This window comes from Leguminivora glycinivorella, chromosome 19 (assembly GCF_023078275.1).
Source record: "Leguminivora glycinivorella isolate SPB_JAAS2020 chromosome 19, LegGlyc_1.1, whole genome shotgun sequence".
Lineage (NCBI taxonomy): Eukaryota > Metazoa > Arthropoda > Insecta > Lepidoptera > Tortricidae > Leguminivora > Leguminivora glycinivorella.
In genome coordinates, this window is record NC_062989.1 from 5,008,815 (window position 1) to 5,035,698 (window position 26,884).

The window sequence follows — 26,884 nt, forward strand, 5'->3', positions numbered from 1 at the left end:
TATACTGGTTAATGGGTCAATATTATGGGACTTCGTTAAATCAAGTCTTTCGTCCCGATTTCGAGAGCACTGGCTTTAGCAAGTTACTGGCTTCTAAATATCGTGGATGATATCCAGCTATTGTCAGAATAAAGTTGAAAGATCGTATTATTAAATAAAATCTGCTAACAGATTCTTTCAGCAATTTCTGCTGTAGATTTCTCTATCGAAAAGTAACCACTGCCAGGTAACTAATACCGCATCAATTTAATTCCTGGTAAAGTAGATATTTGGAGACACGTCTACATTTTCATTGTTTCACAGAAATAGTAAAGAAATTGCCTTTCAGATATGGTATAATGTTGGTTGCCAGGTAGTGTTGAAAACTATTTTAAATGCAAGTTTCGTCAACAGAAATCAAGATTTTGACAGCAGTTTGTCGCCGAATTATTTTCAGCGTTCACTTTAATTTTATTTATCTAGTTAGTTGAGGTTTGCTTTTAAAAATGATTTTAAATATAATCATTTTGTGATTCTGGCAATTTTAATGGTGGATGTATAATACAAAGTAAACTAGAAATTATCCAAGAAAAAGCACTTTGAATTTGTCAAATTCGTTACGAATCAGTCCTTATGATAAGATTTTTATTGTTATTCAAGATTTTAAAGAATATATATAATTATACAAGTAAAAAAAACTTCTATGAGCAGGAGGTGTGCCACAAATGTCATAATACAAATGTATAAAGTATATTCTTTAAATATAATTAAGTTCCTACTTTAATTTGAATGTTTTTTTTTCTTTTCCCGACTTGAGACCTAAAATCCCGAAAAAATTTTTTTTTTCCCCGATAACCGGGTAATTCGATCTGGCAAGCCTAATCCAATCCAATATTCAATCAATCCAAAATCTCACTCTTCTGTCTTCTGCTGAAAACTGAAGTTTACTGGAGTCTTGGGGCGTCGCCTATATCCTATATATTTTAAAGTTTGCTAAATTTAAATTGCCTGTCATCCAAGATGTCAGAAACTAAAGAAAATATATTTCTCTTCGTTCCCAATATCATAGGTAAGTGTTTTGGTCATGTGTAACTGTAAACAAATGGCGAACTATTGATTTGTATTGTTTACATTGTATTATTTCAGGATTCGCCAGGGTCATCTTGGCTATCATATCCTTCTATTATATGCCGACACATTGCGTCTTCGCGGTGGTTTGCTACGTGACGTCGGCGTTGCTGGACGCCGTCGACGGACATGCTGCGCGGTTCTTTAATCAGAGTAAGTATAAGGCATCACTTCACTTAATTCAATTACTTACCCTATCTTAGAATGACCTCGTAACCTCATACGTTAACTATATATTTTTTATTGATATGTCAATAGATAATCATTAGAGGGAAATAATATTTTATTAGGGCTTTTAAGTGAAGCTAATGTAATCATATGAGTTACCGATAAATATTTTGATCACAGATCATTATAGATCATTCTTCTTCTTCAACCTAACGTTTTCTCGGCGCTTACATATAAATATTATTTATGGGTATAGTAAGCTCACAGTTGACAGTACCATTATATCTATACATAGAATTCATAATAATTATGCCAAGATAATAAATAAACAAGATAAACTTAAAATTGATGTATGAATACTTGATTATTTTACTTTTTGTAATAACCTCATTTCATTTCAGGTACTAAATTTGGAGCAATGTTAGACCAGTTAACTGACCGCGCTGGTACCGCGGGTCTCATGATGACACTCGCTACTTTCTACCCCAAATACACGTTCTGGTTCCAACTCTCCATGGCCATAGACATCACGTGCCATTGGCTCTACCTGCACTCGGTGACTGTACAAGGAAAGGCGTCGCACAAGCTGATCGACATGTCTGGCAACCCCATCATGCGGCTGTACTACACCAACAAGAATGTGCTTTTCTTCATGTGTGCTGGCAACGAAGCGTTCTATGCGGCCCTGTATGTTATGTACTTCTACACTGGTCCTACAGGTATGACTCCTGTCTGCTAGTTCTATACTTTTTCACATAATTTCTGCAGTGTTACCAGCTACCACATCGTCATAACCATTAAAATATAATGAGGTGTTTTGGGGACGAAAAACAAATATTGTATTTTTAGGTGTTTTTGGCACAAAAAATTAATATGTTTACTTGACTAGACTTGAGGTCAATTACATGGCTGACATATATAATGTTATCATCTTGTTTGTTTTAGAATTAATTGCCTGTAGGCATTAGGCAATAGTGGCAAACAATGAGTCTGGTCAATTTAAATATTCACTGTAATGACTTATTCAAAATAGGATTAGGTACCTACTGTTACTTTTGGAATAGAATGTAGTCTCTACCGAAGTTAGGTACATACTAGTCAATTTAAACATAATGATGATCTTATTTAATGTATTTTTAAGTACAGATGGTGGAGAACTTCCTTTTTTACGCACGTGTATCGTAATGTACTATTTCATATCATGAAATCTAGATAAAACTCGTTGTTCCTACAAAAACCCTTTTTCAGTACAGATGGTGTTTTTTTACGAACTAGTTCGAGAAGTGGTTCATTATATGTCAGGTCGAAACTTCGGAGGTCCATCTGTACTGAAAAACGTCGTTCGATACACGTGCGAAAAGGAAATTCGTAACTCGTGTCGATTTAAAACACTCCCTTCGGTCGTGTTTTAATTTATCGCCACTCGTTTCGAACTTCCTCTTTTTCGCACTTGTATCGAAATGTACTATTTCAGTACAGATGGTGTTTTTTTACGCACTAGCTAGTGCGAGAAGTGGTTCATTATATGCCAGGTCGAAACTTTGAAGGCTCATCTGTACTGAAAAACGTCGTACGATACACGTGCGAAAAGGAAATTCGTAACTTCCTTTTTTACGCACTTGTATCGTAATGTACTATTTCATATGATGAAATCTAGATAAAACTAGTTGTTCCTACAAAAACCCTTTTCTTAAATTTTTGTACAGCCTGTCAAAAAAGATTAGAAATTAAGATGTGGTAACATTGTACGGTTCAAATCAATAAATGTAAGGAAATGGGACAACACTATGATGTTGTCAGGCTGTACTTAAAATTTAATTAATATACAACATATATTATAAATACCCATTGTATTGTAACTTGTAACTTCGAGAAATGGGTTACTTTTTAACCGACTTCAAAAAAGGAGGAGGTTCTCAATTCGACTGAATGTTTTTTTTTTTATTTTTTTTTTGTATGTATGTTACTCGATATCTCCGAGGATCGTGGACCGATTTTCAAAATTTTTTTTTTGATCGAACGGGTATAACCCCGAGATGGTCCCATTGGCACCAAGTCGGGGTCTGACGATGGGATCTTGGAGAAATCGAGGGAACTCTTCAAATGTTATAGGCACATGTAATGTTCTTAGTGTATTTTTCAAAGGTACACCAGTATTTACGCCTGATGGTAATAATTTTATGTGGCTGAGCTGATGATGGAAGGTCAACTCCTCAACGGTTAGGAGTTAAAGGATAATTCTTTCACTACTGTACATATATTCGGACTGATACATATAATATCACTAGGAACCACTAAAAATCAACAAATAAATTAACTTTTTAACAAAAAATAAAACCGCCTTCAAAAAAAGCGTGTTACAAAACACAGAGAAACTAAAAAGCCAAAAATAATAAACCTTCGAATTCAGATTTCTTATCGGATTGCAATAATCTAAACATCCAAATTATAAACAAATCAATTATTTTTGGAGTCGGGGCCAGCCTGCGTATGGTTGGGTGGGGCAAACAGGAAATAGCAAGGCGACGAACAGGTCTGGTACCGACTACAAAAATAATTGATTTGTTTATAATTTGGATGTTTAGATTATTGCAATCCGATAAGAAATCTGAATTCGAAGGTTTATTATTTTTGGCTTTTTAGTTTCTCTGTGTTTTGTAACACGCTTTTTTTGAAGGCGGTTTTTTTCTATCCATCCCATTATATGACAGAGACAGAGCGGCACCATAAGGGTTCCTTTTGTACCTTTTTGGTACAGAACATTAAAAAAATCACAAATTCTAAATCCCACAATTTCCTTTCCAGTTCTTGGAGTTGGCCTCTACAAGCTCATCGCCCTAATCTCAATGCCCGTAGCAGTCGTGAAGGCGGCCATCTCTGTGCTCCACGGGATCGTGGCGTCTCTCAACATCGCCTCGCTTGACTGCGCAGAGCGCGCCGCGGCTGCACAGAAGCAGGACAAAGCTAATTAAAGAAAAAAAATATGGCAAGCCAATTGTCAGTAGAAAAAAAAAACTTAGGTTATTCTCTCATAGAAAACTAAAATTTTGCGACATTTTCTACTGACAAAGTAGGTTTGCCAGAGTGCACTAGTTTGGCTGGCCAGCCGCGTAAATATTGAGTGATCACTAAATTATGAAGCATCTTAATTTTAAGGCCCATCATTTTGCCGTCTTCCTCAGAAATTCGTGTGACGAAAATAAGGCAACCAAGCTAAAGTAAAAAAAAACACCTAGTGTAGCTGATTCTGAATGATGACCCATAAGTTCTCTGAAAGTTTTAGTTTGATGGCTGGCTCGCCCAACTATATGACTTCCATTCCAAGCAGGGTTACCATCAATGAACTTGTTATGAGACAATTATCCTAAATCAAATCCTTTCCTATAACATTGTTCTTTATATATCAATTCACCGAAAATCAAATAGATGAATGGTAACAATGGTAACCCTTTATTTTAGTGACTTAAATTGGACTGGACTCCCATTTGTGTTGCCAAATTATAAACTGACACTGCACATTTTGGGCTCGCATAAAGAAGGCGGTACCTACTATAATTTTTGACCACGTATTTACCTTATTACGAATAATATAAAGAATATTATTATCATAAGTACAAATAAGATAATTTAAGAATATTTAGTTATTACCTCATACTAATATCATATGTCAATGTGACTAGTCATCAGTTTTGATTCCCACAAGTTGTATTTGTTTACTATATTTTTTTATATTACTTGGCACCCAGGTGTTGTTATCTTTTAATTTGTATTTAAAAAATACATATTTGTTGGGTACATTTAAGCGTAGCTATAAGATAATTAAATGTAACGTGTTAATTATTAATGATTTTAGAGATGTGCTTGTTGTCTATAGATGTTACCATTCAATGTTAAATTAAAACCCAATATAAGTAGAGTATACTCTACGTATTTGTAGTTGTGTTTTGATCTCGAATAATCTATTTTTAAAACGGATTAAGTAGTGTCAGTCAGAAATTATCTTCATATTTATTAAAAAAGAAAAGTTTTCCCACTGTAATCAGCTCTGCAAAAATATCTAAATTCCTGTGAGAAATAGAAAACTTAGATGAAACTCCTCTAGGCTTTTCATAAAACAAACGGGTATATTTCTATGAGTGGCAGAACGGGATCTGGGAGCTGCCTTTACTGACCCACTATCAAAATACACCCTGTATTAGTCCTATATGATTAGATCAATAAAATTGGTCATCAGTCAAGACATTTCTTAAAATCTGAATTCAGCATTTAGTTTTCAAACGATCAATATTTATAATTCTGAGTTATGTCGCGTGTCACAGTAAAATAAAGAATACTATCGTATGGTTATGTTTACAAACACATTTTAGGAGGCATGGCCTAGTGTTTTTTTTTTATAGCATTTCGGTGATAAGATATTAAGTACATTTAGAATAAGGAAAATCAATGTTTGAATCTATGAGTATATTATATTTTAACGGATAGCTGCATTACCTGTGTTTTATAGAAACTCCTACAAACTGTATTGATTGTGCAATTTATGACCACTTCCATTTTCAATATTGATACTTATAGAAATTAAGAGCAGTTAATAATTTAACAGCGCATAGCTTATGTCACTTCATCTCTTGGCAAAAAGTATATCCAGGCGACTACTGATAGTCAAGTCAAGAATAACTATGTATTCAATATTCAGTTTCAGCTACAAATGCATTCTATAATAGCTATGACTATGTAAATGCACACCGTAGTGCTAACATATTTTTGGAGGATATACGAAAAAAACCAAAATCAATATTAGTTAATATTTATTTTTAATATTAATACTTGTGAACAGCATTTATGCAAAAGTGAAAGAGTGTAAGAATATATGTAGTAACATTAAATGCAATGTTATTTAAACCAAAATATTGTTGAACAAACTAAAATTTATCTCAATAAAGCGAAATCATTATTTTGAGACATTATTTTTACACCTCAAAAAATAACTGGCGATTATCCTTTGAGGCTGCTCATGCCCGCCCTCATGATCTCGTCGACGAGGAGGAGGTTGCTGGCGATCACGGAGCAAGAGTTCAGGATCTGCTTCTTGACGATGTAGTTGTCCACAATACCGAGGTCCATGGGCTTGATGGCTTCCCCGGTGCTCAGGTCTAAGCCGATCGGGTCGGGGCTCAGGCGCGACTCCTCTTGCAGTTTCACGATGGTGTCTTGCGCGTCGTATCCGGAGTTGATGGCTAGAGTTTTGGGAATGATCAGGAGGGCCTCCGCGTAAGCCTGGATGCCGAGACGAGCCTTGCCCTTGACAGTGTCTTTGAACTTCTGCAGTTCAACATTAGCTTTGATTTCGAAGGCGGCGGCGCCGGGGATGACCGCCTTATCTTCGATAGCGTTGTTAATGGCGCGGAGACCATCGCGGATAGCATCCTTGATTTGGGTGAGGGTGTGCTTGTTGGGTCCCTTGATTAGAATAGTGACCGACTGGGGGTTCTTGCACTCTTCGACGAAAGTGAACTTGTTTTCTCCAAGGATGTGTTCGTAGACGAGTCCGGCGTAGCCGAGGTGCTCCTCCTGCAGGTCGTCGACGGAGTTCATGGCGACGCCGCCGCAGGCGAGCGCGAGGCGCTCCATGTTGCGGCGCTTGGCGCGGCGCAGCGCCACGATGCCCTCCTTGGCGAAGGCGTCCAGCGACAGCGGGTCCACGCCCTTCTGGTTGATGACTACGAACGTCTTATCGGTGCCGTCGCACACTTTCTTCTTTAGGGCGATGATCTGTAAACATCATATGGTATTCTTAATATGCTGACTCAATTAGCTCGTTATAACTTAACTGATTAGTTTTGGCCTGAAATGAAAAACAAAGGAATAACAGGGTTTCGCTACCGACACAATAAGCAATTAATTTATAGTTTAGGAAAACGACGTTACCTTCTGGACCCTCTGGTCAATGAAGTCCCTCTCAGCGGCGACCAGCTTCTCGCGGTCCTCAGCAGATTTGTAGAAAAAGCCCGAGTTGACCTCAGTCTTCTCGTACTCTAGAGACACGTTGCAGGTCAGGATGTAGGCGTTCTCCACGCGCTTGGGCATGTCGGGGTGGCGCGCGCCGTGGTCCAACACGAGACCTGGAAGAAACACCCTTCATTTATATCCTTGTTACTTTCATTTTGTCCCCTTCCTTTCTCCAAAATCTAGATTTACAATGATTAATTTTGCCATAATGTCGCCACATAAAGACTACTATCGTATAGTATAGGTGTGTGGACTGTAAGGGACCATCCCCACTCAGACGACGGATGTCCTGAGACGCGGAACGGACGTCAGCGCCACTCCGCCCGAATGTAATTTAAAATGTACTGAGGAGACGTTTTTTAGATGAGGAGAATGCAGATGGTCCCTTTCAGGGTGGCCAAAACAAAACATCCTTGATATAGGTTTTATACCAATTGCATTTTAGGAAGCCGGGAGATGTGCTTAAAAATAGTTTGGATACCCCCCTTGGGCACACCTCGGACACTGGCAATCAAATGTATGAAAGAGGCGCGTTCCTAGCACACATTCTAAGCTCGTATAGGTGAACGCGTACTAAGCTTGTATGAGTGAGATATGACAGGTCGACTGGTCGCGTTTTTGACAGGCGGTAACTGTGAGGTAACCGAGAGGGGGTGGGCGGCACTTTCAGCGGGGAGCGGGAGTGGCCATACTGTACGATAGTACTCTTTATTATACTGTGCCTTGGGTCTACACCTACAGACTTGTGAATTTAATTTTAGTAGCAACATTAATTAATTTCGTCATTTCAGTATTTTTCGTCAACTTATTTTTGGCTCATGTGGTTCATTAGTGACCGGCCACACCAGACCGTCGCGTGTCTCGGGGCGCGCAACGGGCGTCCGCGCCACGCCGCTTCAGTGTAATTCAAAAAACGTCTCCTCAGTACATTTTGTATAGGAAAGACGTAAGACGCGCCCCCAGGCGGCGCGGCGCGCGCCACGCCGCCGCCACGCCACCTGGGGCGCGCCTTACGTCCTTCCTATACAAAATGTACTGAGGAGACGCTTTTTGAATTACACTCAGGTGGCGTGGCGCGGACGCCCTTTGCGCGCCCCGAGACACGCGACGCATAAGTGGGAACGCTGCCTTAGACTCTGTCCGTCAACACAGCGAGGCTAGCGACATCACTCACCTCTGATGAGCGTGGTCTCGGTGGCAGTCTTGTGCTGCATTGCATCTCCATCAGCTCCACCATGTGCAAGTCGACGGGCTTGCCTGGCGTGCGGATGGCTGCACCGCGTCCGTCAACACAGCGAGGCTAGCGACATCACTCACCTCTGATGAGCGTGGTCTCGGTGGCAGTCTTGTGCTGCATCTCCATCAGCTCCACCGTGTGCAGGTCAACGGGCTTGCCTGGCGTGCGGATGGCTGCACCGCGTCCGTCAACACAGCGAGGCTAGCGACATCACTCACCTCGGATGAGCGTGGTCTCGGTGGCAGTCTTGTGCTGCATCTCCATTAACTCCACCATATGCAGGTCGACGGGCTTGCCTGGCGTGCGGATGGCCAGCACCGCGTCCACGCAAGCGTCCATCAGGACCTCGGCGAGACTGGCGTGTACCTGGCAATTGCATATTTCTTGTCAAGATTCTATCTGCATTGTAATTATGTGGAAAGTACTTATTCATTGGGAAAGAGTGGACAGCCAGTAATTAAATTTTACTATCATTTGGTTTGAGTATGACAATAGTGGATTCAGCTTTGTGCATGAGGGTCACATGGTCATGGTCAAATTCTATTTCTTTTTTTTTTCACACATGGATTGCATAGTCAAATTCTAGAGGCCTAGAGCCCAGGGCACAGGTGATTGGGTCATGAGTGATCCCTTTGTAAAGTATTCTTCAATCAGTTCAATCAAAAGTAAAAGTCGGTCTATGTCATAGTTCTCTGTTTATACAGTTCAGTGCAATTCAATAGTTGCTGACCTTGGTCTTCAAAGATGTGCGAACTACATCCAGCAAGTTTTCACGCTTGATCTCAATGGGTATCTTCATGTTTTCTAAAATCTCCAAAGCCTTATTGCGAGCAACATCAAAACCTTCTGTTAGGATCCTGGGATGGAGACCTGGAATGAAAATAAATAAATGTTACATGTGGAAAGTATGTAATTGTAACACTAACAGTATTTCTGGCTGTGCTTTCTTAGGAACCATTATCCAGGGCTTTTAGAAGGTATAATTGCAATTTTTTAGCTTTATTATTTTTCATAGCTTAATTTCAGTTATACACTTTTGCTGAGTCAAAAATATTAACACTAGCTAGTACTACTCGTGAAATCATGAGCAACTTATTCAGCTCTCTAAAACCCAGTGAGTTTTATTACTGTATAGCTCTTTCTGTCAAGCACCTCTTCTATAATTAGGGTACCTTTAATAACTGATTTTATCATGGATAATATCAGTCACATCTCACATAAGCCTTAAAGCATAAAGAAATAGAGAAATAAAGTTTAAATAAATAGTTATGGGAGAGATGTTTTCATCCATCCATTCGGACCTCAGTGGAGTTGACAATACCAAAAAATATACCTTCACTAATATAAATATCAGCTTGCTTCAACAGTTCGCCGATGAGCAGTACAGTGGATGTGGTGCCATCACCAGTGGCGTCATCTTGTGCGGTCGAGGCGCGCGCGATCAGCGACGCCGTCGGGTGCTGGATCTGCATCTCATGGAGGAGCACATTGCCATCCTTGGTGATCTTGATGTCTCCGGCACCTGATACCAACCTGCAAACATAAAAATTAAAGTAAATCTAAATTATACAAAAAATTATCTTAAACATATTCAAAGTGAAATTATAATTCAAGTGGTTGGTGAAAGTGTTGGTATAATCTTGCTTGATATTAAACTCTTAAGCTGAGTTTAGACGTGTAAGTTCTTGCTGCAAGTTTTGAGACGCAACTATAGGTAAGAGTGAGTGGCAAATATCGGCATCTCTTTCTTGCATATACTTCTGATTCAAAACTTGCTGCAATAACTTGCTCGTCTAAACTCAGCAATAGGTATGAGTATGACTTACCGATCATACATCAAATTTGGTAGCGGTTTGTCATATGATTTTTGTTTTCGCTACTAGTTTGACTGAAAGTGTTTAAGGGACGGGGCATGGATACTGTGGGAAAATAGATATAAAAAATTGCATCTTAACTCAAACAGAAACAGGAAAAGTCTCATTTATATTGAAATTACTTACATTTTCATTGTTCCCTTAGGGCCGAGGTTAGTTTTCATGACATCTTGGATACCTTTTGCAGCTGATATGTTTACTGCTAAGGCTTGGGCAGCCCTTGCGAATTCGGCTTTAGGATTTAATAAACTGATAGCAGCCATATTTGCAGTTTTTAATTAAATATTTTAAAAGAAAATCGGCAAAACCACACGAGGAATCAGGCGGAAACAAGACCACAGATTAGTTAACCTGTCCACACGAACGAATGACTCGAACTGATGGTGATGAAATGAATGACCAGGCGGTTTAGCACAACTTGCGTTGTCGCGCGCGAGTCCATACATCAAGCGCGACTTCAAGTATAGACTCGCGGGCGAGAGCGCAAGTTGTGCTAGACCGCCAGAATGACTGACAGCAGTAAAATATTATTAATTTTAAAAGTTATATGGCATATATGAATTTAAAGGAAAAACATTCTATTTTCTGTACATTTTTCAATGAATATTTTTTTTCTAATCGTAAATGAATCTAAAATTGAAATTAATTCATAGTTACACATTCTACCATATTTTCCTATGGTATCCCTAAATTGTCATTTTTGACAGCTTAGTCATCAGCGTGCGTTCAGTTACTGGTTGTGCAAAATTTTGTATAAGTGTTTTGTGGAAATCATTATAAATATAGGTTTTAAAATATAAAATACAGCTAAAATATCCTAATTATTGCTAATAATTACAAATAAATTTTGTTATGTGCACCAAAACCACATTATATAATAATTAAGAAATAATTAGTTACTTGACTGCTTAAAACTAGTTTAGTATATAGTTCCAGAACGTTCTTTAGTTGTAATACATACCGTCTTACTTCAGCCTACTTTACATATATGGAGGAGAATAAAAATAAATTTCTATTTTAGTAGTGCATTTGCAATGTTCGGGAGTTTACCAGAATATTCCTTAATTAAACTTTAAAAGCGCGCTGGCGCAACGTGCCGCAGTCATTACAGTGAAACGTAACAATGGGTGTACACAGCGAAGAAGCTGAAACTTACAAGAATAAGGGCAACGAGTCCTACAAAGCCGAAAACTATGAAGAGGCTGTCGGATACTACAGCAAGGCGGTAGATTTATCAGAGAAAGATAGCCGGGACCGCGCGACTTACCTAAAAAATCGTGCGGCGGCTTATCTCAAGACGAAGGAGTATGAGAAGGTAGTGAAGGACTGCGATGAGGCTCTACGCATCGTGCCAGAAGATCCGAAGGCTTTGTTTCGACGGGCGCAGGCGCTAGAAAGTTTAGAAAAGTTTGAGGAAGCATACAGAGATGCGAAAGCAGTGTTTACTGTTGAGCCGACGAACAAGGCGATCCAGCCTGTACTTGCGCGGCTGCATGCCGTAGTGCAGGAGCGCGCGCGCCAGGCCGCGCAGACCGGCAACAAAGTCGAGCAGATGTTCAAACTGGTGTTCGATGTAGCAGAAGATAAAGAAAAACGCGAGAAAGCTATGGCTAATTTAGTAGTACTGGCAAAAGAAAACTCGGGTGCTAACATTATGTTCAACAATGGAGTGGTTCAGAAAATACAACAGCTATTAAAGGTTGAGAAGAACCAAGAAATCAATACAAATGCTATCCGGGTTATCAGTCAACTCTGTAAGGGCAATGTTGAGAGAACAAAGAACATCATCAAAATTGTAGGCATTCCATGGATCTTAGAAATTATTGACAGTAATGTGGAGGAGCGGGTGAGTGCAGCACAGTATTGTTTACAAGTGATTCTGAACACATTCACCGGCATGGACACTAAGAAGGACAGCAAGCCAGATACCAAATTATGTGAAGAATATAAGAGTGAAATTGACACGCTACTCAGTTGTTTGACATACTCCATTACTAACAGAGTCATTACTGGTGAAGCGAGAGATGCCATCATGGAGCTGGTTATGAGGAACTGTCACTTCACAGCAATCAACTGGGCTGAGAGATTTGTTGAAATTAAAGGCTTGGAGAGGCTACTAGAAGTGTGTAGTGAACTTGAAGAGTACAAATATGAATCAGCCATGAACATCACAAATTCCTCAAGAACCATTGCTGCTGCCTGTCTAGCAAGGATATATGAAAACATGTACTATGATCAAGCTAGAGAAAAGTTCAATAGCCATGTTGATGAGTTTGTTAGGGACAAACTGCTTGCACCTGACCTGGAGTCAAAAGTCAGAGTGACAGTGGCCATTACATCACTGCTCAGAGGGCCTCTTGATGTTGGCAATTACATTATTTCAAAGGAAGGCATCATGGAAATGATTTTGGTCATGGCCCAAACTGAGGACCCCCTTCAGCAAAGAGTTTCATGTGAATGCCTGATTGCTGCCGCTTCCAAAAAAGATAAAGCTAGAGCCATCATAGACAAAGGAGTAGACATACTTAAAAAACTATACCAGAGCAAGGATGACTCTGTTCGGGTCAGAGCTTTGGTAGGCCTCTGTAAAATTGGTAGTTTTGGTGGAGATGATGCTTCTATTCGGCCATTTGCTGAAGGTTCAACTAAGAAGTTAGCAGAGGCTTGCAGGAGATTCCTAGTGAATCCTGCTAAAGACAAGGATATGAGGAAATGGGCTGCAGAAGGCCTGTCTTATCTTACTCTTGATGCAGATGTGAAGGAAAAGTTGGTAGAAGACAAACCTGCCTTACAATCCCTGATTGAGCTTGCCAAAACTGGTGATCAGTCTTGCTTGTATGGTGTAGTGACTACCTTAGTCAACCTATGTAATGCTTATGAAAAGCAGGAGGTCCTACCTGAAATGTTAGAGTTAGCAAAGTTTGCCAAACACCATGTGCCAGAGAAACATGAATTAGATGATCAAGATTTTGTAAACAAAAGATTAACAATCTTAGCCAAAGCTGGTGTGACATCTGGCTTAGTAGCTCTTTCCAAAACAGAGAGTCACAATTCTAGGGAACTGATATCAAGAGTATTCAATGCTATCTGCAACCTGCAAGAGTTAAGAGGTATTGTGGTGCAGCAGGGTGGAGCTAAAGTGTTGATACCAATGGCTCTGGAAGGGACTGACAAAGGGAAGAAACAGGCTTCTCAGGCTTTAGCTAGAATAGGGATCACCATCAATCCAGAAGTAGCTTTCCCTGGACAGAGGAATTTGGAAGTCATCAGACCCTTGGTGGCTCTACTTCACCCAGATTGCAGTGCTTTAGAGAACTTTGAAGCTCTGATGGCTCTCTGCAACTTGGCAGGAATGAATGAAACCACCAGAAACAGGATACTGAAGGAGGGAGGCCTGGCGAAAATTGAACACTATTTGTATGAAGACCACACAATGCTAATAAGGGCAGCCACACAGTGTATCTGTAATTTACTTCAGTCTGAAGATGTCCTCAAATCTTATGAAGGAAATAATGATAAAACGAAATATCTCTACATCTTGTGTCAAGAGGAAGATCAAGACACAGTTATGGCTGCTGCTGGAGCATTATGTATACTCACTTCAGTCAGCAAGGTCTGCTGTAGGAAACTTTTGGATGTAGGGCCATGGTTGGATACACTAAAGTGCTTACTGGCCAATCCTAATCCTGAGATTCAGTACAGAGGCACTTACATTGTTCTGAATATTATAAATGGGGACCGTGACATAGCTGCTAGGATATTCGAAACGGAAGTAATGGAAATCTTGATGGCCTTGACTAAGATAGAAAATCCAGAACAAACTAGAATTAAGGAGTATGCTCAGAAATGCTTGGATGCTGCAGAAAAGCTCGGCGTTATAAGGAAGCCTGACGAAAATTTCGGAAGAACCGCGACTGTACAGGAAATAGACGAAGAGGAGCCTGAGGATGAACCAACAAAGTAAATTACGACAGTATTAATTAATGATTGATGAGAAACAAAACCTAGAAATTTAATAAGAGCAATCTTCTCGTGACAGCATTGCTCTGAAAAAACTTGCAGGAGTTAATACAAACAGAACTATTGAAGTGCTATTTCAATGTTTAACTGCCTTGAAAATAGATATATAATTGTTTGTACTTAATAGTTTTATCGGACATGTGTCATCCCAACTAAATAAAATAAGAAAGAGATTAATTGTATGGAATTATGATTATTAAATAAAATTTGTACTGTTTATATTATTGCGGTGTTTTACTATTTTACTAACACTTCATATACCATAATATTAAACATTTATGAATAGATCCCATATTTTGACTCAACAGTAATTATATCTTTTAGGCTTTTATTTGTACTCATACTGGACTTCAATTAATACCGGTTTTTATTACGTTAGTCTCGTTACCGTTAGTTACTCATATCACAAATAATATCAGTTGTTCAGTAATATTTGTTAATATTCACACATTGGCATTGATAGTGTTGTGTACACTGAAAGCTACTGCCACTACGTTTTGCTGACGACATCGTTCTACTCGCAGAGACACCTGAAGATCTCGAACAAATGCTCAATGATCTAAGCCAGGCATCGATGCAAGTTGGTCTAAAAATGAATATGGAGAAAACGAAGTGGATCAGCACTGCTAAAAACGCAACCATAACATTAGAAGGCAAAACGATGGAGAGAGTAAGCGAGTACATATATTTGGGCCAAAAAATAACGCTTGAAGGTGACCCCCTGGATGCTGAAATTAGTAGGCGCATTCAATTGGGATGGGGCGCATTTGGCAAGCTGGGTGATGTTTTCAAGTCCAAAATTCCACAGTCACTGAAAACCAGAGTCTACAACCAATGTGTCCTCCCAGTAATGACCTATGCGTGCGAGACATGGACGCTAACCGCTGGACGAATTCGCCAATTAAGAGTGGCCCAAAGAGCTATGGAGCGCGCGATGCTCGGGATTTCACTGCGAGACAGAATCCGAAATGAGGAGATTCGCCAACGCACGAAAGTTACCGACATCGCGAAGAGGATTGCGCAACTAAAGTGGGAATGGGCCGGTCATATTTGTCGAAGAGTTGACGACCGATGGGGCCGGATGGTATTGCTGTGGAGACCTAGACTGGGAAGCCGAGGTGAAGGGAAACCACGAGCCAGATGGTCGGACGACATCAGAAAGACGGCAGGGCCGACCTGGCACAGAACCGCCGCTTATAGAACAGAATGGAAATCCATGAAAGAGGCATATGTTCAGCAGTGGACGCAAATATGCTGAGAAGAAGAAGAAGAACACTGAAAGTATATATGGTTCCCATCAAAGTATCTGTACATTCATACATTGCAGAAGTCTTGGAATGTTTATTGTAATTTTACTTATACACATCCGTTGTCAATAGAGATAGGCGCTAAATTACGTTATTCTGAAATCAACTCATCGCGCCTAAGTATTTTTTAAATTTTCGTCTTTCTACTTATACCTCTCTGAAATTGATTATAATGAAAGTGCCTACATATCGATCGACAGGAGCTGTTGATGAATATAAATATTTGTATCCATACAAGTTATAAGCTATACTTAAAAACGGAAACAGTAATTAAGTAAGACTTATTACCTACTTTTAGTTTATTTTTTGAGATGAAAACTATTGAAATAACTTCCTTATGAATTATTTCATAATTTTTTGGTATAAATGTATGATAATAATTATGATAAAACAATTTTAAGGTACCAAAGCATGTACCAAGTATAGTAATTATTTCTATGTGAACGAATTTTAAACTTTAGCGCTTTTTTTACTGTGCGCGCTACCCGAATACCGCGTCTTTCCCCCTCCACCTCTCTCATATTCCTCTCCAATCTCCCATTCCTAAGCTCATTTTTTTTTAACAGAAGGTCTTTTATATGGGCGTTTTAGTCGATAATATTTAGATCGCTAATAATATTTGTGTAATAGGATAATTATAAATTAAATATAGTTACAGATTACTTAACAGTGTATTTTTAATGAGATTGATTACCTCGTTTTGTTTATTTGTTCATCAAAACTTGATGATGTGCAAAACCGTTAGTTGTATTCGGAACGCAGAGAACGCGTCTTGTTTAAAAACCTTTTAAAATGACAGCTTGATTTGGTTTGGTTTCCGCTACTGTGCTATTGTGCTATTTTTTTGGTTTTCGGTGATAAAATCGCAAGATTATGTCGATATCTACAGCTACAGGTAATATTTCAATGTATTTACATATTCCTAAAAGTTATTTTTATATGATTTTTCATTATTTTCTCCTGAAGAGTAAAAATAATAATTGGGAAGAAATGCCATGGAACCCCATATGGCGGTGCCCGCACCACATGATTTGGTGACGCTATTTGTTAAATAAAATATTTTTCTTCCAATCTGATTTGCTTTAGGGCTCCGGGGATGCGAACAATTGCAGGTTAAGAGTGCTCAAGTTTAATGGTTATGTTTCGATTTCTTACGTACTTTAGAGCGGTTTTACTTTTTTTTTAAGTCGTCGCGCGGCGACCTCTCGTCAAGACGGTCAAGTCCGTGATATGACCTACTTACTATGTTAAAATACCTATTAAAAATGCTTAATTGAATAACTCTCCAATCAGGCCACTATGAAACAGCTGATTTTAATTTTATGCAAATCTGTTTTTACTTATATAAAAATTGTTTGACTTATTAAATTTCATGTATATTACTATTGAACATGTCTTAACTAGAAGTTTCCTTATTTATAGATGACCGCACAGAAGGTGATGATGACACTTCACAAGGAAGCCACCCAAAAGAAGACAGCAGTGATTCTGAGAATGAAAATGAACCCCAGGAGCAGAATGGAGTATGCCCCAGTCCTGAAGTTCATGAAATTACCAGTGATGATGATGATGACTGCATGGTTACCAATGAAGACAATGGGGAAAATGAAGATGACGAGTCATCCAATTCAAGTACGGACTCAAATGACAGCTCTAGTGACTCCCAGGATAGTAAAGCTATGGAAGAAAAAGAGAATGAAACAAAAATTGAAAATGGTGACGATGAATCTGATATAGAAGAAGTCTCCATTGAGGATCCTCTCAATCAACACCAGAACAAAACCAAACCTATAGTGATCAGTGACACAAAAAGTCTAGTTGAACTAGCGGCTAAACAAAACAGACCAAATGATGCGGATCAAAAAGAACCAACAGTTGTTATCATTGATACTAATTCCATCTTGTCTGGAAAAGGCGCCACACCTGCTCAGCCAAAGCCTCCTTCCACCTCGACCATTGATGCCCAGAACTTGTGTCAAAGCATTGCTGCTCGAGGGACTACAATCACCCCAGTTAGCTGCAAAAGCAGTAATTCCACAAACACCCCGTCTCAAAATGCTACTCCCACACCGCAACCCAACATACTGCCCTCTCTGACAGATGACATGTTCGTAGTGGAGGCCCCTTCATTCATTGTACCATATGTATATGAAAAACCATCAATACAACCATTTAGAGAATTTGTAGACAAGCTCGGCAAAGAGCTAGAAGAGATCAAACTCAAAGAGGAACAGGAGAAAGCAAAGAAAAAAGAAGCGGAAAAGGAAAGAAAAGAAAAGGAGAGGCAAGAAAGAATAGAAAGGGGTGAAGAGGTTTCTGAAGAGGAAAGCCAGGAATCCAAGAGTGCGGAAGAAGAACCTCCAAAGGAAAAGAAAGAAAAGAAACAAAAACGAAAACGTGAAGAGGATGATGACTCATGGGACGGTGAGTCATCTGACTCAGAAATGAGTGACGATGACACCATATTGATTAAAAATAAAGATGATCCTATAGCGGAAGTTAATGATACAATGGGATTAACAGCAAAAGGGCTCTCTGGTAAAAAAGACAGCTACTTTGATTGCACTCTAGGTCAATTCTTCATCAACATTGGACTTAACCTGGTCCAAGAGTATGTACAAACTGACCTCCTGAAGCAACAGAATCGTAAACTTTACAAAGAGAAGAAGTCTGGACGAAGTACAAAAGCTACAGAATCTGCTATCACCTCACTTACTCAAAATCTAGAATTTAGTAAGAAAACAAATGCTCCCTTCGCTCTTAAACAGATTAGATGTGAATTCTGTAGTTTTAAGACAGAATCTATGCTCGTTATGTCACACCACTTGGAAGCACCTCACATGAAGAACAATATTTACAAATGCAACACGTGCGCGTTTGAGATTCGCAGCCCCCACGACATCCTGTTTCACATGGAGGCCGAGCACAACATACGCGGGCGGCTAGAGCGCGCGCCCGCCTACCAGCAGTGCGCCAACTGCCACTTCGAGGACAACAGCAAGACCAAGCTCGCGCGGCATCTCATCGCCTGCGCCAAGAAGTTCAAGCCCGAGTTCAACCTCGGACCCCCACTAGAATGGGAGCCTCCCGCGAAAATACCCAAACTTCGAGCGAGGAACAACGTCGGCTCCGCTTACCCGGCGAACGTAAATAGAGTGCAGGCCGGAAACAGCATGATGGGCAGACCGCCGCTCATGGGAGGCCCCGGGCTGGCGCAGCTGCCGACGCTGGGCCGCCCGCGCGGCCGCCCGCCGCTCGCCGGCGCGCGCGGCGCCCCGCTGCCCGGCGCGCCGCTCGTCCGCGGCGGCGTCATGATCATGCACAACCAGCCCTCCACCATCGCCACCATCTCCAACTACCCCATCCACAACCAGCTCAACAACTCCACGCCCAAGATCTCCATCACCCCGCTCCCGCGCGCGCCGCAGCCCTCGTCCTCGGCCGCGCCCAACTCGAAGGCCACCTTCGTCATCTGTGAGATTTGCGACGGCTACATCAAGGACCTGGAGCAGCTGAGGAACCACATGCAGTGGATCCACAAAGTGAAAATCCACCCTAAGATGATTTATAACCGACCGCCTCTGAACTGCCAGAAGTGTCAATTCAGGTTCTTCACGGACCAGGGCCTGGAGCGGCACTTGCTCGGCTCGCACGGGCTCGTGACCAGCTCGATGCAGGAGGCCGCCAACAAGGGCAAGGACGCGGGCCGCTGCCCCGTCTGCGGCCGCGTGTACCAGTGGAAGCTGCTCAGCCACGTGGCCCGCGACCACAACATGGCGCTCAAGCCCGCTCACCTGTCTTACAAGTGCACGGTCTGCACCGCCACGTTCGGGATGTACAAGCAGTTTGAAAACCACGTGTATTCGGCTCACAGTGTGGTCGCCAAACGCGTCATGGACAAAAGCAAAGCGCCCGCGGCGGGAGCGAACTCTGACCCTCTCCTGAAGCCGCTGAAGATCAGCGACGAGATCACGATCATCCCGCAGCCGGCCAAGTCGAGCGTCACCATCACCGCCAAAGGGCAATAGCGGCCCGACCGGCGCACCTGCCTCTCTTTTACCAACTCAGCAGTATTGTGTACATAGACCTAAACCTCTGCACTCTGACGCGTCCAATAGTGACATTTTATTTTATGAAGTGTGAATGCTATTTTGAAAAGCCTCTCCCACTATAAGCTGTAAAGCAGTGTATAATACAAGGATACGATTATTACATAGTAGAAGGTATATATTTTGTGACTATGTAAAATAGCTTCTTGTTTTCAATACTTGTGAGTCATGTGGCCCTGTGGGCGCAGTGGCATTACAGATCTGTCTATAAGCAGTGAGTTAGTAGTCGGGTAAATGTGTGAATGCACCTTCGAGTGTGCCTCAGAAAGTGATCCTATTTATTTATGGAATTGCTGTTAAATCGACTATTTTAAGCCTAGTTTAATTTAATGTGACCATGGTTCAATTTGGCATTGGATCTATTGTAAAATATTTATTTTAAGTATGTTCCACTATGTATGTACAATATAATCATGAATCGTTATTATAGATTAGTTAAGGTAGAGTGTAATCTTAGATTAAGTACAATATTTCAACACAAATCCTGTCTATTTCAAAATTGCAAAACGAGTTAGATACAGACTCACAACACACATTGGATCTTCTTATTTATTTCTGATCTCAGATAAACAGACTGGACTGGAGTGTTGATTTGGTAAAAGTTTACTAAATTGTTAATGTACTTATAGAACTGAAAATAATGTATTTTTTTTATTTAATAAAAATACCATTGTATTTGAATATCTTTTAATTCATATACTTTCATTTTAAATAATTATGGTGAGAAAATCCTAAAAGAAATCATATTAGCATACTAACGCCCACAGTCATAGTTCAACCTAACGTACAACTTTGTATGGAGGTTGACCTCCACTGGTTTCTAGGGGATAGCGCGCGAAAAATGCACATGGCGCGCCTTCAAATACCGCGTATCATGGAGAGCTCGACGAGATGGCGGCTGCGGCAAGACGCCGTGGCGTGGCAGCCAGGGGGGGAGGTATTATTATTATCGTGCCTGGCAGCCGAGTCGGCCCGACAGGGGGCGCCACTGGACGCCTGTACATAATGACCAAACTCCAAAAGGTATTAACTCCATGAAAGATCCCTTACCACATACGACCTTTTAAAATGCAGGAGTAGCTTACGACGTAACTTATAGCAAGTTGTATTTACGTTATATACATAGGTACTTGTATCTACACATTTGGGTCGTAGCTGTTACATAACGAGTTCGCTCGTAGCTACTTGATAGTATATTTCGAAATAGGTATTTAGGTGGAGGCATAGGTAAAACATACAAACTCATAAGTTCATGAATGATATCGATTCGTCCTGCATGTTTCACGTATATTACTAGCGTTTTGCCCGCGTAATACAACATTTACCTAAATCAAAATATTAAGTTAGAATCGACCGGTACTATACCTATGACCTTGCTATGACTAAATACATATAACTCCTTGCTCGATCCTTGCTACGAACGACGTAAAGTTTAAAAATTTGAATAATGGACGCCTGCAATATTTTAATAGCAATGCGTTTCAGATTTATATACCTACAGGCGCTATTAAATTGTAATCCAAGGAAAAAGGTAGCATTGCAGTTTGGTTGTTGTTCAGGAATTTAAACAGTTTATTTCTTATTACAACGAAATTACAGAAAGTCGGTTGAATTGAAAATTACCTTCTCTTTTAGTCATGGTTACATGAATATTATGTAAACATGTCGATTCTTTCTCGTCTCTTCTTATTCCTGAAATATATATACAGCAAGACGTATGTATATAAGGAAATTATCATACAAATGGGTATAATAATAATATAATAACTTTTAGTTTTGACTGCGCTTTTCCAACTTGCTATCTAACTATAAGAGCCCGTTCACATGGAGACATCCGATTTTTCGCGGGTACTGTTTAATGTAGGATCCGATTTAATGACAATATTATTTCAATGCATACGTTCACACAAGTGTACGGTTGCAAAATCCGGCAGTAAAACGGATCCTGCAAAATGTATCATCCGATTTTGCGAATAGAAATCGGTCTGATCGTCCGTTACAAATATTACAATGCCGGGCCAGGTTTAGTGGCAAATGGAAATAGCATTTCAATTTCAGTACATATTTGCATTCACACGAGCTCGGATCATTTAGAGCTCCTGGTCGTGACCGTGTTTCGTGTACTTTTCCCCTCAGCCGAATCTCCGTTGCCGTGTTACTCGGCAACGGAGATCCTTCCGTTTGCTCCGTGTGATTCGGCTACGTGTAATTAAGATACGTAGCTACGTGTACACGGAGATACGTATCTTATTTATACGTAGATCGGATCCAGTCGTGACCGTGACGTTTAGTGTAGATTTTATGCGTGTCACTAAGACCCCCGAATGTGATGCAAGGGGCGAGTTTTTAATTTCAGTTTCCATATTTTTGCATTTTAAATAAAGTTTTAAGAGTGATCAAAAATAATAAGATGCAAATATTATGTTGGAGGCAAAAATAATAGACCAGTACAAATTGTAAAAGATGTGTATCAAAAGAATTCGCGTATAATCAACATATAAAAAAATAGGTAAAATTCTAATTTTCATTCACATGACACAGACTATAATTAATCAACTTTTTTTAAATAATCTAACATGTACAGTCAGCGTCTTATAGTTGGTAGTATCCGAAGTAGTCAAATAGTTTGTTATTTTTGCTTTCACTTAACTTCACAAACAATAGGAACACATGGTACTTAACAGGTAAATCCCAAAGCCTTGAAGGTAATTATTATCAATGGCCCGCAAACTATTGTTTGTTATCTTTATCTGCACGTGCAACTATTTCTTAGTATTTTCACCGACGAAAGACGGTTGTCCAGCCAGTAATAATATTTATGAACAACGGTGTATATTATTATTTCACTTAAAATACTTTTAAATTGTTGCATTGGTCTACCTGTAGCATTTCTTACTAGGGAGTAAATATTAATTAGAGATATTAATATATTTATTTGGATGGACTTTCATATTCATCGACATCCCCAAGTAGGTACCTAGTACCTACCTGAGGTGCGATTTTTGATTCTCATCGGGTGGCTTATTTCGTACTAAATCGGCTGCATACAAAACAAGGCACCGGTGAGATTCAAAAATCCCACCAATACCACCTCTGTTTTTTTTTGTACAAACTCATAATGTCTGGTTATCAGAGAACAGAATAATACCAATATGTAATTACTTAAAAAAACATCTGGAATCAAATCAATGCAAAGACCACGAGTATAACACATAATGCGAAGGGTCCGTTCGACACTTACAAGCTCTCTTTCAACAACCGAGCGGAGAGGAACCGAAGCCGAGATTCGCGGGAACGTAGCCGAATCCAGAAACGGATACGTATCTTTGACGTGACCGTGTAGTACGGGATCTTAGCACCGCCGGTACTAAGGCTACGTAGCTACGGTTCCGCGTGTAACACGTATATCACAAGCCCTAGCATTCGGCAATCTAGTACTTAATGAATTCTGCAAACTATAGGACGTAAGCTGTGGACGTGGCCTTGAGCGCACTGACGTCCGGACGTCATCTAGCGCGCTGGATGTTTTAAGGCTGGGCGCAGACGGGCGACGCAACAGTTTTGTCTCCGTCGCTCGGTCTATGGGCTAGTATGAAGGTGCGCACACGGTGCGACGCAACTTTTTTGTCGTAGGGGTCGACGACAGGCCTGCGACGCAACTGTCTCCTTCCCTATGGGTTTCAATGCAAGTGCGCACACGGCGACAAAACAGTCGTCGGTCGGTTGTCAATGTTACCAGTTATTCGAAAAAAAAGATAATTTTAAATGCAGATTGCTGAAGACGACATTGATATCTGTCTTTTAATTGAAGAAGTAGAGGAAAGACTGATTTTATATGACAAGAATTTAAAAGAATATTCCGACAATATTAAGAAAAAACGATGCCGGGTTGTAAAATCATCAAAACTTTTAAACACTCATTCTGAAGTACCAAAAAATTATTTTAGATAGGCTCTCAATTTCATGAAAAATAGGCTTGTGCCGTTTCGTTCGTTGATCGGAGCGCTCCGATCTCGTTCAATCGCTCCCATGAACTAGTTCGCTCTTTTAGGTCTTTTGTTCATTTAGTTCAGCCAGACCAGCGACCACTGCGGTCGGAAAGATCAGAACGAATGGGACCGAATAGTGTCAAAATTATACAAATAGTCCACAGATAGTAACATTCCGGGCCGAAAGGTTGTAAGTAACCGAAGTTTAATATGAAAACGACTTTTTTTGTTGCTCTGCTAAGTAGCTCTCGCTCTCGGTCGGCGCAGTCACACATTCGTTCTCGATCCAAACCGCTCGCGCTCGCCGATCCTATACTGAACTAAATGAGCAAAGACCGATTCTCAGACCACGGAAAGATTCAGTTCATTTCGGTCATTGATGGGATTTTATTCCTAACAGTTCATAGTTCGTGAACGACACAAGCCTAATGAAAAAAGAAAAAGTTGCATCCGAAATATCCAAAGATAATAGAATTAGTCTATGGTAATAGCTTTTTAGTAGTCTGTGGTTACGTCGCTGTCGTTCCCGTGTGCGCACCTCGGAGACTGTCGCAAGGGGTGACGACAGAGACAAAAAAGTCGTCGAGCAACTTTGTCGCCCGTGTGCGCGGAGCCTTGACTGTGCACACTTACAACTTGTATCTTAAGCTAGGAACATACTACGCGGACGTCCGTCGTAAATCGACCGCGACCGCGACCGACCAGTGTGCACGGTCACCAAAACATCCAGCGAGCCAGATTTCGATCGGACGTCCATGCGCTCAAGGCCACGTCCACGTCCGTCGACCGATAGTTTGCACGGTGAAGTGTATATTGTCCAGATCCCCGTCCGCGGTCGATCGACGACGGACGTCCGCGTAGTATGTTCCTAGCTATGCTTCAACTTCATTCGGTCAAGCTAGAAACACACTACGCGGACGTCCGTCGTAAATCGACCGCGGACGGGAATCTGGACAATGGAAATACACATAACCGTGCAAACTATCGGTCGACGGACGCGGACGTGGCCTTGAGCGCATGGACGTCCGATTGAAATCTGGCTCGCTGGATCTTTTGTTCCGTGCACACTGATCGGTCGCGGTCGCGGTCGTTTTACGACGGACGTCCGCGTAGTGTGTTCCGAGCTTCAATGTTCAATTCAGTCTTTTTGACATGTTCGTTAATTCCATTCCTTTCAATCATTCATTTCATTTTATCTATTTTATTTCTCGGGCGGGCTCGGCTGGCGGGCGTATTGTGGCTTTGCATGGGGTAAGCTTAATTTATTTTATTGTAATATAATGCGCTTACATAAAAAAGTAAGTCATTCCAAGAACTAGGAACCTTTAGGAGGTCATTTGTTAATATTATCTTAATTTTTACTTGTAATACTTCCAAATTACGTACCACGTGTTAAATTCCGCACGTGCTAACCCTGGTTCAATTTGAGAGAACTGACGATGAGATAATCGTATTCTTTACGTTTTCGATAGCTACGATTATTTAAATGATTACGATAAGCGTTTTTTCAACAGCTAGTAGATAAGATTAAAAGTGCTTACAGCTCTGTAAATACTATCGTTATGGAATGATCCTTGATACAAAATGCTCCTGCGTGTTTATTTAGGGTGTTTACTTAAAACTTCTTCAATGTATGCATGAAATCTGGTATTTATAAAAAGTAACCTAAAAAAATTCAAAGGCTATCTTGAAATCACTGTCCTTGGTGACACCTATGTTATAATTGTTATTAGTCAAAACAAATTGGTATTGGTAACAAAAACTGTGATCTTAACAATTGCACATACACTGATAGTAGACAATTTTCTTATAATGATGAAACAACACTAGAGCCAAAAAGTGTTATATGATGAACACGTGATATTAAATGATAGGCCTGATAAAATTAGGAACTAAATTTAGAAATACATATGTTACTTTGATGTAAAGCTCATAATGGCTATTTTTTGCTTTTAGAAAAGCTATGGTGCTGCTGATGCTCCCGGACATTCTAAGGTACGTTTTCTTATTACACATAAAAACAATTATTATAAACTGCTATGCAGTTCCATAATGTCAGAATAACTTTCCTGTGATAAAATATCTACTAAGCTTAGAAATGAAATGAAAGTTTAGGGGCTGACAACACCCAATTGCGTAAAATTGATGTTGCTTGCGCAGTTTTTTAAGACAAACTATTAGTCTTAGTAAGGCAAGTAAATTATATGTTATTATTCATTATATTTCAAAGAACATAGCCGTACTCGATACACGATTTAATGAAATCGGCTTGATAGAAAAAAATTGCAAAGATTGGTCTCGAGTTCATCATTAAACGGTTGTGTGTTCAATTATTCACTTTGTTGTCTTTATTTTTAATAACTTCCTGTATTTATTACATCAGACTTGCAACTTTTTATCAGTATTGTAATGATGATATCAAACACGAGCCGAAAATGTGTTACTTTGATAACAACATGATACCAAAATGATAGGCCTGATTTATAAAATAACATCTCAATCTTCAATAATAATCCTTATCAGGATATAAATAGTGTTATCTTGTTACAGATTTAAGGGCTGCCACAAGGAGTTCCACAGTTCAGAAAATGGATGACCAAAGAGAATTGAGAACACCCTATCAGAAATTCTGAAGGTTATTGGAGATTGAATTCGGGCTATACCAAAATGGTTATGTCATCCATAAAATTATGCCCAGGGATAAATTTGAAAAAATGGTGGTTGATATGATATTGAGTTACAGTGACTGGAATGGGAATTCATTTAGTGTATTACATAGTGCATGCTAAAGTAATCAATTGTTGTTACCTAATAGTTCTCTGATGTTTGCTATTGTAGTTTTACTTACTAGATAGTGCTAAAATATGTATTGTTTCCGCTGAATTGTAAAACATGCTGAGTACACTTGTTTTGGATCTCGTGCTAGTTTTAAGCCACTTAGTATAAGTTTTAATTGTTATCAAGATTTTGTACGAAATCTGTTTGGTGTACCTAATAAAGTAAAATAAATAAATAAATAAAACCAATCTGAGAAAAAATATTGTTTTTCATTTAACTAGATTGAAAT

General features: G+C 40.0%; 4 protein-coding genes and 1 long non-coding RNA gene across 5 annotated transcripts; 4 read left to right on the plus strand and 1 right to left on the minus strand.

Moving 5' to 3' along the window:
* The first annotated feature begins 866 nt into the window (after positions 1–866).
* On the plus strand, positions 867–6,227 carry LOC125236299 (CDP-diacylglycerol--inositol 3-phosphatidyltransferase). Its single transcript, XM_048143037.1, has 4 exons — positions 867–1,048; positions 1,126–1,260; positions 1,677–1,994; positions 4,081–6,227. Exons 1-4 carry the CDS (start codon positions 1,000–1,002, stop codon positions 4,245–4,247), a joined length of 669 nt encoding a protein of 222 aa, XP_047998994.1. The 5' UTR covers positions 867–999; the 3' UTR covers positions 4,248–6,227.
* On the minus strand, positions 6,064–10,765 carry LOC125236298 (T-complex protein 1 subunit zeta). The gene is made up of 6 exons (XM_048143036.1): positions 10,519–10,765; positions 9,852–10,051; positions 9,249–9,388; positions 8,737–8,884; positions 7,201–7,394; positions 6,064–7,044 (listed from the first exon to the last, which is right to left on the minus strand). Exons 1-6 carry the CDS (start codon positions 10,653–10,655, stop codon positions 6,268–6,270), a joined length of 1,596 nt encoding a protein of 531 aa, XP_047998993.1. The 5' UTR covers positions 10,656–10,765; the 3' UTR covers positions 6,064–6,267.
* A 596-nt stretch (positions 10,766–11,361) lies between these two features.
* LOC125236297 (protein unc-45 homolog B) lies at positions 11,362–14,636 on the plus strand. Its single transcript, XM_048143035.1, has one exon. It carries the CDS (start codon positions 11,516–11,518, stop codon positions 14,354–14,356), a length of 2,841 nt encoding a protein of 946 aa, XP_047998992.1. The 5' UTR covers positions 11,362–11,515; the 3' UTR covers positions 14,357–14,636.
* A 1,841-nt stretch (positions 14,637–16,477) lies between these two features.
* On the plus strand, positions 16,478–20,503 carry LOC125236592 (MOG interacting and ectopic P-granules protein 1-like). The gene is made up of 2 exons (XM_048143451.1): positions 16,478–16,614; positions 17,142–20,503. The coding sequence occupies exons 1-2, from the start codon at positions 16,593–16,595 to the stop codon at positions 19,745–19,747; spliced, it is 2,628 nt and encodes an 875-aa protein (XP_047999408.1). The 5' UTR covers positions 16,478–16,592; the 3' UTR covers positions 19,748–20,503.
* Positions 20,504–25,016: 4,513 nt separating this feature from the next.
* Positions 25,017–26,621, plus strand: LOC125236845. The gene is made up of 3 exons (XR_007178237.1): positions 25,017–25,068; positions 25,774–25,812; positions 26,368–26,621. It is a non-coding gene; the product is annotated as an uncharacterized LOC125236845 (long non-coding RNA).
* The last annotated feature ends 263 nt before the right edge of the window (positions 26,622–26,884 follow it).

Coding starts and splice junctions, on each gene's coding strand:
- LOC125236299 (XM_048143037.1), top strand. CDS start 1,000: ATGTCAGAAACTAAAGAAAATATATTTCTCTTCGTTCCCAATATCATA. Junction 1,049..1,125: donor CTTCGTTCCCAATATCATAG/GTAAGTGTTTTG, acceptor GTATTATTTCAG/GATTCGCCAGGGTCATCTTG. Junction 1,995..4,080: donor CTTCTACACTGGTCCTACAG/GTATGACTCCTG, acceptor TTTCCTTTCCAG/TTCTTGGAGTTGGCCTCTAC.
- LOC125236298 (XM_048143036.1), bottom strand. CDS start 10,655: ATGGCTGCTATCAGTTTATTAAATCCTAAAGCCGAATTCGCAAGGGCT. Junction 10,052..10,518: donor CCTAAGGGAACAATGAAAAT/GTAAGTAATTTC, acceptor TTATGTTTGCAG/GTTGGTATCAGGTGCCGGAG. Junction 8,885..9,248: donor GCACATCTTTGAAGACCAAG/GTCAGCAACTAT, acceptor TGCAATTGCCAG/GTACACGCCAGTCTCGCCGA.
- LOC125236297 (XM_048143035.1), top strand. CDS start 11,516: ATGGGTGTACACAGCGAAGAAGCTGAAACTTACAAGAATAAGGGCAAC.
- LOC125236592 (XM_048143451.1), top strand. CDS start 16,593: ATGTCGATATCTACAGCTACAG. Junction 16,615..17,141: donor GTCGATATCTACAGCTACAG/GTAATATTTCAA, acceptor CCTTATTTATAG/ATGACCGCACAGAAGGTGAT.